This window comes from Phascolarctos cinereus, unplaced genomic scaffold, assembly GCF_003287225.1.
Source record: "Phascolarctos cinereus isolate Bilbo 61053 unplaced genomic scaffold, phaCin_HiC Scaffold_726;HRSCAF=1367, whole genome shotgun sequence".
NCBI classification, from domain to species: domain Eukaryota; kingdom Metazoa; phylum Chordata; class Mammalia; order Diprotodontia; family Phascolarctidae; genus Phascolarctos; species Phascolarctos cinereus.
In genome coordinates, this window is record NW_027556098.1 from 46029289 (window position 1) to 46041300 (window position 12012).

The 12012-nt window shown below is 35.7% G+C and overlaps 1 protein-coding gene and 1 non-coding gene across 2 annotated transcripts in view; one reads left to right on the forward strand and one right to left on the reverse strand.

The window, feature by feature from the left end:
• Positions 1-12012, reverse strand: part of MORC3 (MORC family CW-type zinc finger 3) — an 80369-nt gene that overhangs the window by 15258 nt on the left and 53099 nt on the right. The window contains exons 9-10 of the mRNA XM_020995973.2: positions 10335-10432; positions 6161-6265 (exon numbers count right to left, since the gene is read on the reverse strand). Coding sequence (XP_020851632.1) covers positions 6161-6265; positions 10335-10432 — 203 coding nt within the window. The remainder of the gene's footprint in view (positions 1-6160; positions 6266-10334; positions 10433-12012) is intronic.
• LOC144454593 (U6 spliceosomal RNA) lies at positions 10844-10950 on the forward strand. The gene has a single exon (XR_013483114.1). It is a non-coding gene; the product is annotated as a U6 spliceosomal RNA (small nuclear RNA).

Below are 12012 nucleotides of genomic sequence, written 5' to 3' on the forward strand. Positions count from 1 at the left end.
TCAACTGCCAAATCCAAACACCTTTTTCTCAAATCTCATTTTTCTCAACTTCTTGGCAACCTTTAGTACTTTTTATACTCTGCTTGATACTCTCTTCATTCAGGGTTTTCAGGACACCCACCCCTCTCTCTTGGTTGTCCTCCTACCTTCAGATAGACTCTTTCGCTGGGTCCTCATCTACATCACGTCCTCTAACCACAGGTGTCTCACAGAGTTCTGTCTGTGCTCTCTTCTCTTCTGCCTCTATGACTGCTTTTCAGACACTTCAAACACGATGTACAGGAGACATCTTAAACTCAACATGTCCAAAAACGGCACTTTTTTCTCCAAATCTTTCTCCCCCAATACTTCCTCCCTTCCTAATTTCCCTATTGCTGCGGAGGGCAAATTCATCTTCCCCAACTCTCAGGCTCAGAACCTAGGTGTTATCTTAAACTCCTCACTATCTCTAACCCCCCTTATTGAATCTGCTGCCAATACATGTCGATTTCATCTTGCAATAACTCTCCTCTGGCACAGCCACCACTCCTTTGCAGATGTCCATCACCTCAAACCTGGACATGTGCAATAACCTGTTGAGGGTCAGCCTGCCTCAAGTCTCCCCTCACTTGAAGCCATCCTACTCCATTCAGCTACTAAAGTGATTTTCCTAAACAGAGGTCTGACACCCCCTTCTCCCCCCTTCAATAAACTCTGCCAACTTCCTATTACTTCAAGGAACAAATACAGAATGCTCTGTTTGGCATTCAAAGCCCTTTATAACCAAGTCCCCTCCTACCTTTCCAGTCTCCTTTCACTTTAGTCCCCATCACTTATTTATTGATCTGGTAACACTGGCATCCTTGCTGGGTTTTTTCTTTCTTTATGCTTTTAGTCTAATTGACTTTTTATTTTAGTGTACACATAGCAGCTGAATACAAAAGCAAAGCCAGCATGTTTCTCAAATCCTATCAGATCTGAGGGAATTTTGAGAAACAGAAACAGTACAACCTAAGCTTTAAGTAATGCCAACTTGTTTTAAATATGTGTTTTAACAAGTACAATTTAAAAAAAAGAAATATATTAAGTAAATGTGTGTGTGTGTGTATATATACACACATACATACATATACACATAGGCATGTATACTTTCATTTATTATTTTTCAATTTTTGTTTAATTTCCAGTTGCAAATTCTCTCCCTCCCTCTCACCCCTCCACCACTCACTGAAAAAGAAAGCAATTTGATAGCAATTATAGATGTAAAATAATGCAAAACATATTTCTATATTAGCCATGTAGAAAAAAAAGGAGCAAGGATAATAAGTTTTTAAAAAATCAAACTTCAGTTTGCACCTAGAGTTCATCAGTTCTCTCTCTATACACAGATTGTCCTGGATCACTGTGTTAAAAGAATAATTAAGTCTTTCATGGTTAACGATCATTATGATATTGCTGTTACTATATATATATATATATATATATGTATATATATGTGTGTGTGTGTGTGTGTTCTCCTGGTTCTGCTCACTTCACTTTGCATCAGAGTTCATATGTTTCCCTAGATTTTTTCTGAAACCATTGCCCCATCATTGTTTCTTATAGCACAGTAACTCCATCACAATCATATATCACAACTTGTTCAGCCATTCCCCACTTGATGGGCACTCCCTCAATTTCTAGTTCTTCACTACTACAAAGCTGCTATAAATATTTTTTTACATATTGGTCCTTTTCCTTTCCCTTCGGTATCTTTAAGATCTCAGATCTAGTAGTGGTATTGCTTGGTAAAAGGGTATATACAGTTTGATAAGCCCTTTCGTTGTAGTTCCAAATTGTTCTCCAGAATGGTTGGACCAGCTCACAACTCCAGCTACAGTGCATTGGTGTACCTATTTATCCACATGCCCAACAGCATTTGTCCTTTTCCATTTCATTCACATTAACCCATCTGATAGATATAAGGTAGTACCTCAGAGTTGTTTTAATTTGCATTTCTCTAATCAGTTGTGACTCAGAACATTTCTTCATGTGACTTTTGAGTTCTTCTGAAAAATGCCTGTTTATATCCTTTAACCATTTATCAATGGGGGAATGGTTCTTATTTTTATAAATTTGGTTTGGTTCCCTAAGTATTTGAGAAATGAGGCCTTTGGTAGAGAAATCTGCTATAAAAATTTTTGATATCACATCATTGTCTATGGTACCTATTAGCAAAATGAAATTTCCTTATTATCTCTTTTAATTAGGTCTATTTCTTCTTTTGTACTGACTTCATGATTGCTTGCTAGCCCAGCCTTTTTTACTTTATGTGATGCATAATAAATACATTCTGCTCCAGGCCCCTATTTTAATCCTCTGACTGCCTTTCTATTTCAAATATGTTTCTAGTAAACAACACATTGTTGGATTCTGATTTGTTTCTAATCCATTTGGCTATTTCTTTTTGTTTGATGAGTGAGTTCATCCCATTCATAGTTAAAATTACTGTGTATATCCCTCCATCCTCTTTTATTTTATTTATCCTTCAGTCTGTCTTTTAACCCTGTACCTCCTAAAAAGTCTGTTTTGCTTCTGACCACTACCTCCCTTAACCTGCTCTCCCTTCTATGGGACACTAGTTAAGGGAAAATGGTTTGTTTAAAAAAAAAAAGATAACAATAAAACTTAGTTTTAAAAAAGGCAATAATAAAACTTAAAAGAAAAACACTTTTTTGCCTCAAAAGGCAAGACAGGAATTTACATTTTTATTAATGTCTTGTGTACAGATATCAATTGTGAATTTTTTCTTCTTAGTCATCAGTTTCTCTTCATATTCTAGGTACACTGGTCTTGTTTTCAGAAATGCTTTTATAATTTGATATGAACAAAATTGTCCATTTTGTCTTTTGTGATCTCCATGAATTTTGCTCTTTCCATTCTCTGCTAGTTTTAAAATATGAATTTTTACATAAAGGTGGTTTATCCATTTAAAGCTGATACTGTAGCACATTGTAAGATTTTAAACTTAAGATCGAAAACTTTCAGCCCAATTTTTTTTTCCTAGTAGTGCTTGTTCAATAGGGAGTCCTTCCTTTAGAAGTTACCCTGCCTAATTCTAACATTCTCTTTCTATTTACCTTTTATTCCCATGTTTCTCCCTCCTGATTATTTTTATCACCCTAGAGATCTTTGCCCCTAAAATTATTCTGCCCACAACTTCATTCATTCCTCTTTGGCGCCACCTCTGTCACAGACCATGCCCTACTGAGCCTTGCGGTCTTGCTCTTCTGATTAGCATCTCAACAATCACTATTTCAACAGAGGGCACAGGTATGAGTTAGTTATGTTGAGATTATCTCAAATGGCAGAACATCCAAACTCTTAAAAGAAAAGTTAAATGAAGTACAGGAGGAAAAAGATAGCAAAACCATTCTAGTGGAGGACCTCAACTTTCCCCTCTCAAAATGAGATTTTATGGCATTCTAAGAAAAAAATTACACTGGAAAAGGCATGTATGGACTAGAAATCTCCACTTTGAAAGGATACTACATTATGTACATATACATTACATAAAGATCCAGTGATACAGTACATGCTGGATCTCTGATTTCATTGGTAGAGAATAAAGAGAATCATGAAAAAATTCTCTCTATCAATGCAGGTTGGCATCTTCTCTGCAACTTATTGTCTTAGAGCAGGAGTGGGAAACCTTCAGTCTCGAGGCCACACGTGGCCCTCTAGGTCCTCAAGTGCAGCCCTTTGACTTAATCAAACTTCACAGAACAAATCCCCTTAATAAAAGAATTTGCTCTGTAAAACTTGGACTCAGTCAAAAGGTCATACCCAAGGACCTAGAAGGCCACATGTGGCTTAAAGGCCTCAGGTTCCCCAAGCTTGTCTTAGAGAATTGTTCAGAGTACTGAAAAGTTTCACAGAGACAGGACGTAAATACAGGTCATCTTCCTGGTGGCAAGAATAGTTCTCTAAACACTTCATCGTATTGCTTCCCTCTCACTGAAACAATGTAGTATTAATAAGAGTTAACACATATTTTAATAAAAAAGATAAAACAGGGACAGCTAAGTGGCGCAGTGGACAGAGCACCAGTCCTGGAGGCAGGAGGACCTGAGTTCAAATTCAGCCTCAGACACAACACTCACTAGCTGTGTGACTCTGGGCAAGTCACTTAAATCCCAATTGCCTCACCCAACAGATAAATAAATAAATGAAACAAAATAAACCTATGATAAGAACAAGTTTAAATTACATTCAGATAATAAGATATTCCAAAGTTTCAAAGTCTCTCCAAAGGCAGCAGTGACAATAGAAAAAAAAAAGCAATGGATCTGGAGGCAAAAGAGATTAGAATTCAGATCCCATCTGCCAGTTACTAACAATGTGACTATAGATAAGTGACAACATCTAAGCCTACTTCACAGGATTTTTGTAATGACCACATGAGAAAATTAATGTACTTTGCAAACAGCATATAAATTGCAGTTATTACTGGTAGATCAAATTTCACCTAAGTCTGAAAAAATCTAGCCAAATCTCAAAACCTAATGCTGAATAACAACTGAGAAGTTGTTATTATCTGCAACATCTGCAACAGTAAATTACACAGGAAATTACTTAAAGGCAGAAACTAATTAGAAACCAATTTTAGAGAAGGAAATGGCAAACCACTCCAGTATCTTTGCCAAGAAAACCCCAAATAGGGTCACAAAGAATCAGACATGATTAAAATGACTGAACAACAAAAGAATCTGGTTTATATCAAAAAAAGGTTAAGTACTAATAAAAACTGGTTCAAATTTGTTTCTATAGAGCACTATAAGATGTTTATCAATGTTTTCTCTCCTAGATCATTCCTTATCATGGTAGATGGGCTTGCATAGCTCAATGAAACTATGAGCTAGGTTGTGCAGGGTTACCTAAAACAGACAGGTCATAATGGTATATTCTGACAAAAGGTGACCCACTGGAGAAGGAAATGGCAAATCACTCTAGTATCTTTGCCAAGAAAACCCCACAGTCAGTATGAAAATGATAAAAGATATGATACCAGAAGATAAGCCCTTCAGGTTAGATGTCCAACATGTTATTGGGGAAGAACAGAAAATAACTACAAGTAGCTTCAAAAAAGAATTAAGCAGCTGGGACAAAACCAAAAGGAAACTCGGATTCAGATGTGTCTGATGATAAGAGGAAACTCCAATGCTATAAAGACCAACATCGCATAGAAACATGGAATGTAAGATCTATGAAATAAGGTAAGTTGGATGTGGTCAAACAGGAGATGAAAAGATTTACACATTGACATCATGGGTGTCAGTGAACTTAAATGGGCAAGAATGGGTGAATTTAATTCAGGTGATCATTACAAAAACTGCTGTGGGCAAGAATTCCTTTGAAGAAATAAAAGGGAGAGAAAAACAGTTACTAGGGTACTGTTTTTACAAAAAGGACAGAATGATTATGTTTGAATCCAAGGCAAACCGCTTACCATCACAATGGTACAAGTCTATGCTCCAACCACTGATGCCAAATAGGCCAGAGCTGATCAGTTATGTGAAGACCTACATCTTACAGAAATTACATCAAAAAAAAAAGATGTCATATTCATCATAGGGGATTACAATGCTAAAACAGGAAATCAAAAGATAACTAGAATAACAAATTTGGCCTGGGAACACAAAATGAACCAGGGAAGACATGAATATTGTGTCAAGATAACTCACTGATCATAGCAAACACTCTTTTTCAAAATCCAAAAAACTGTACACATGGATATCACCAGATGGTCAATATCAAAATCAGTCAAAACTTCAAGAAATTAATTCAGACTAGTCACTGGAAGGACAAATACTGAAGCTGAAGCTTGAATATTTTGGTCAGATAATGAGACAATGCAACTCTTTGGAAAAGTCCCTGATGCTGGGAAAAAATGAAAACAAAAGAAGGGGACAAAGGAAGAAGAAATAGATAGCCCCATGGAAGCAATGAACATGAGCTTGGACAGACTTTGGGAGATAGTGGAGGGATATGCTGGTATGGTTCATGGGGTCATGAAGAGTCTAATACGACTGAATGAATAAACAATATCAAGTTATTTATTTCTAAATAATATATATTATGAAAAACTCCAGTTCATATACCATAAGGTATACTTTTGGTGTTTTCACCAGCATATACTTACTGTAAGTCTTCAACAGGCAAATTCAAAGGATATTCTGCATTTTTCTTCACTTTCATTTCATTCCAGTAATCATTAAGCTTTTCTCCCAGTGCAGCTATGGTAAGCCTAACAAAATAAAAAGAAACTTTCTAAAAATCATTAATATACATTGACATAAAATTCAGATTGCACTAAGAAAAAGCATTAATTTAAGAATGTATTATTAGCAGAGACCACAGAATTTCAAAAATCTCACATATTAATATTGTTGCTACATTCTATCAGAACTTTTTTTTTAAAAGAAAATATTTCTGTGGTGTTGTTGCTTTGAACTACTGATTGACCTGGTCATTTGGACAGGACCATGAGGAAATAACAAAAATATTTATCAGTTGCCTGGAAGTACAAATTAATCAAGTATTGAAAGAAGCAGATATTAACAAACAGGTCCAATACTACTAAAATTCCCTTCTACTACTAAACTAAAATTCCCTTCACTCTAGTCCTTCCTCTATAACTTTTAAAAGCTCTGATGATAGTAGAAAGAGAACATTTGGTTTAGAGAAGTTACTTCCTAGCAATATGCCTAAACATCAGCAAGAAAACACTGAAAATTCTTTTCTGGGCAACATCTCACTTCTGTCTCCCCCCACCCCCAAGACACACAAATAATTGCACTGTTATTCTCTAAACCTTTATAACAAACTGAGCTTTTCTCATGATCTAGTATATCTACTGACAATTATATAAAGCAGTAGCTGAGGGGAATACTGCAGGAAATCAGAAACAGGTATAGTCCCACTAATGCAGTAGAGGGATGTACAATTTGGTGTTATTCTAAATTTCAGATAAGGGGTAAGAGGTAAGGAGCAGGCTTGTGATTTTATTGGTAGAAAAAACTCCCTCTACCATAGGTAGGCATCATGTCTGTAACTTAAGAGTCTCAGAAAGCTATCTAAAGCCCTGAGAGTTAAAGTAACTTGGCCAGGGTCACACCACCATTGTGCATCAGAGGCAAGCCTTGAAACAAGGCAAGAGAATTTTCCTGATGCCTATGCCAGCTTTCTATCCACTATACCATACTGCCTCTCAAATTTCAGATAAAACTTCTAATGAACACAACAAAAACTATTTTAAAACAATTACATATTAATAGCTGACAAATTAATATTAGACATTGTTTCTTACAACATTTTATATCTGTACTTAAATCTGCCTATTTTAATAAAAACTTCTAGATTAAAATTCAGATGACATTTTGAGATTAAGGCAAATTTCCAAGTTAGGATATTCAAGGGCACGTTCAAATAAATGTATCATTATACATTACTAAAGCATATTTTTATTTTTAAAAATTAGTCATATTTTAATTCTAATGGAATAAATTCAAAGACAAGCCTACGAAATGCACCTTGAATTTCAACTGATGTTCAAAGAAATATAGAATGCAGCTAAAAAGCAAAGTATACATATTAAAAGTCAGTGTTTTTTAAGTGAGGCAAGCACATAAAATATTAGGGAAAGTCCCTTAGGTTAAGACTGTCTAGTCTATCACTGCAGTAATATCAAATTCTAAAAAATTCAACAAAAAGACTTAAAATCCTATCTAAATAATAAGAAGGCACCTAAGAATGAGATTTGTATTTAAGAAACATTAAGTAATATCCAAGAAAGCAACTAGGAAAATAAATCCATGGCACAAGTAAGGAGGAAAATTTGGCATTACAAATATCTGAGACTTTGTTAGATCGAAGGGCTAGGTGAAGGTGCTTATGACTCTCAAGAAAGAAGAAGAAAAACAGAAAGGACCTTACTCCTATACTCCCCCAGAGACAGAAGAGAAACTACAAATTGTAAACTAAATGAAGGGTAGAAGTATAGTAAAAGAGTGAGAAGGCACGGTACCCCAAGGATCAGGGCAGCACAAGAGGTCTTTAGACTTAAAATGCTGCAAACAGTGAACATAGAATGAACTTGTTAGTATTCCACCAGTGTTAAGATTAGGTGTTTTAATCCTGAGTCAAGTTCATTTAGTAAATAAAATTAATTTCTGAGATATTTCTTTTGTATATAGTTTGTACCCCTGAAATTACCACATACTGATAACAGCAGCAAAGTGGATAGAGCTCTAGACTTGGGAATCAGGAAGGGCCTGAGTCTGAATCTCACCTTAGGCATTTACTAGAGATTTAACCTGCACAAGACACAAACATCAGTTTCTGTTTTCTTCATCTTTCTTTTGGAGATCCTTTCCTTGTTTGAAATTCCTACAAATGTCACCTCAAATCATCCTGGGGTAGAGTCCTATCAGAGCTGATATAGGGAAACTATGCCAATCTGGACATCTCTCCAAGCTAAAAATGGCTTGGAAATAGAAAGTTAAGTAAAATTACTTGTAGGAGACTTGTGCCTAAAACACAGAGTACAGTATGAATATTTTTTCTTTAACACACCTAAGCTATATACATATGCTGGACCATGATAATCTAGACAGGATAAAAGTATTATTTCTATTGTTTGTTTTGGTGAGGCAATTGGGGTTAAGTGACTTGCCCAGAGTCACACAGCTAGTGAGTGTTATGTGTCCGAGGTCACATTTGAACTCAGGTCCTCCTGAATCCAGGAATGGTGCTCTATCCACTGTACGACCTAGCTGCCTCTAAAAGTTTTACTTCTAAAGAAATCACATTGTTCAATTTTGCATTATCACCACCACAATAATGGTTTCCTATAGCAAAAACAGAACCAAAAATCAGGTAGCAGATAAAAAAGGGTGCTAGACCTTGTTTTATCTATGTAACTCCTCCTTTTTTCAGCCTATTTCCACAATTTTCCACAGAAACTACCCATCAAAAGAAAAATGGCAGAATTTCTATGCTATTGAGATGAGAGAGATAACTATATGTTTGCATAAAATGGGTACTTCATATTTGCTGAAATGAATATTAAACTTGTGAGAAATAATTATTTGGATCCCTACTCTATTCCAATTAGTATTAATCAGTTTGATAGTCTACATAAATCATACAGGGATAGACAGCTTCTTATAGTGGGCCTCAAACTTTAATATAATGTTCACTGCTTGTTTACCAAGTTATGAGGCTCACTTGTGCAACCACAAGAATGCAAAGAATGCTGTTTTACTCAAATTCCATGTCCAAACCCAGCATGAGTGGGATGCCTTGAAAAGTCTCCCAACTTATTTTTTGTACTTCCATACCATTCTCACTTGTCCAGCATGAGCAGGTGACCATCTTATGACCACTTAGTCAATGGAGATGCCCCAGGCATCGTCCAACCTATGAACCCCCCTTCCCCCCCCACTATAATGTGTGTGTGTGTGTGTGTGTGTGTGTGTGTGTGTGTATCTCTCTCTATCATTTATATCATATAATATATATATATATATATCATTTTTGGCCCTCAAGAGCAAGGTCTATCAACCAACGAGAATCTGTATTTTACCGTGTCTCTTTTGTATATTTGGGTATCAAACCTTATAAAAACAAGGTCCCTGAAGGAGGCATCTCAGACCATGGAGAGGATCTGAGGGTCCACTTCACTGGACGGGACCATAAACCCTTTAATAAAGTGCCACTGGCTCTGAGCTCTGCCTCAGTCTCTTTTCTTGTAGGTTGGACAATTTTAATCCCCACAAACTTACTTTGTTTTACCCATTTAGAAATGGTCAGTCTACATAAACAGAAAAATTCATGACAAAATGGAGGTATAGGCCCAAATGAGGAAAGTATGGTAACACCATAATTGATAAGCACTCTGCTATTTCCTGCATCCCAGAGTATGTATATTTATCTCTCCTCCAGATTACTTCCTCCACCTTACTCTGGCAGGGTGGGTTCCTAAAGAAATAGCTACCTACCCCATTCTAGGTATTCTGTGGCTCCCAGAGTCCTAAAATTATAGCTCATGAGCCCCCCAGTGGGATATTTAACTTGGTTCTCATCAAAGAACAAAATTACCTCAAAGCAGCAGCATTTACTGATAAGTCATAGTAATAAAAGCAGTAGCAACAAAATATCTTCCCAGAAAATCATTGGGAGAAATGGGAGGAATTATTAGGACTTGCTGTAGACTTCATGGAGAATATGCCTGAGCTAAAAACACAGCTATAAGAAACTTTTTCTAAGATATACCTTAGCCGCTCATAAAGAGAATGTAGTGAGTTGTGACGTACCTGTACTCATTTGTGTAGTCAAAATCTTGTTTATTGTGAGTTGGCTTTAGGAAGTTACACTCTATAATTCCAACTACACCAACACCCATGTTGTTTGCCTGAAAAAGAAAATAAGGCAAAACATAAAATAAAGCTTTGAGGAGGTAATGATTTTATGTACAAAATGCAAGGTGTAAGAAGGAGTTAGAGGAACTTTTTAAAACCAGTGAGGTAGAGTGAAAACAATACTGGTCTCACAGTCAGAAGACCTATATTCAAGTCCATGCTGTTATTAGCTAAATTATCTTATTTGGGTAAGTCATTAATCTTTCTGGTTCTCAGTCTTCGCTTGTAAAATAAAGGAGGTTAAACTAAGTTTACAATTTTAAAATTCCAAGTTAAACTCAATGTTATGTCTTACTTATTAAAATCACTACCAGCAAAGAATCCCAACACGGCCCACTAAAATGGCAAGGTGTAGTAGAAAGAATACTAGGACTTTGAAGCAAAGGACCTAAGTTCAAAGCTCTATGCTTGCTTCGGCAGCACATATACTAAAACTGGAACAATATAGAGAAGATTAGCATGGCCCCTGCACAAGGATGACACACAAATTCATGAAGCATTCAAAGCCTAACTCTACCATTTACTCTACCTTGGCCAGGTCAATGAAAATACTCAGGGCCTTCATTTCTTCATATTTAAAATGAGGAGGTTAGACTAGATCAGGGATTCTCAACATTTTTTGCATCACAGACATATTTGGCAGTCTGATAAAGCCTACAGAGTTCCTCTCAGAATGTTTTTAAATGCATAAAATGTGTAGGATTACAAAGGAAACCAATTATATTAAAATACAGTTATAATATTTTCTAAAAACAAGTTTATAGATACCAAGTTTAAGAACCCCTGGACAACATGATCTCTAAAGTCCCTTCCCAGCCCTAATTCTATGGCCTTATGAGCCTAAAACCCTTCTTTTAGGTCTATATAGTAAAAAAAAAAAAATATATATATATATATATATATATATATATATATATATATATATATATGTGTGTGTGTGTATATATATATATATATATATATGTGTGTGTATAATATATATTTAAATTACGTCTTCCTTCTATATATAGGAATAAATAACCTTTCAAATGTTTTCCAATATATTTTACATGATTACACATATGTAACCTACATTGAATATTGTTTGCCATCTTAAGGAGGAGGGAGAAAATTTGGAATTCAAAATTTTATTAAAAAATTAATGTTAAAAATTCTCTTTACATGTAATTGGGAAAAAAATACTATTTAAAAGAAAAAAAAAGTTTGCCAAAGTAGAATGGATTGTTTGATCTCCAATCTGGATTATGGAAGCACTGAGATCTTCCATCCCCATTTCTGCTTTAGACTACACATTACAAAATTATATTAAGACCACAATTTATTCTGAAGTCCTTGGTCATACCTGGTGAGAAACCTTAGCAGTCTTTTCTTAACTCTTGATTCCAAAACTTACTCTGCATTAAAGTTCAGGGAAGAACTCTGATCTCCCTAATAATAGAATTAGGTTAGTGATTGGTTAAGGGAAAGAGGCCTTTATTCCAATATACTCTTCCTTTATTCCAATATACTCTTCCCCTGGCCCCCAACTCCCCCAGCCTTGCTTGATAAGATTAAGGCAATGAGAAGGAAAAAC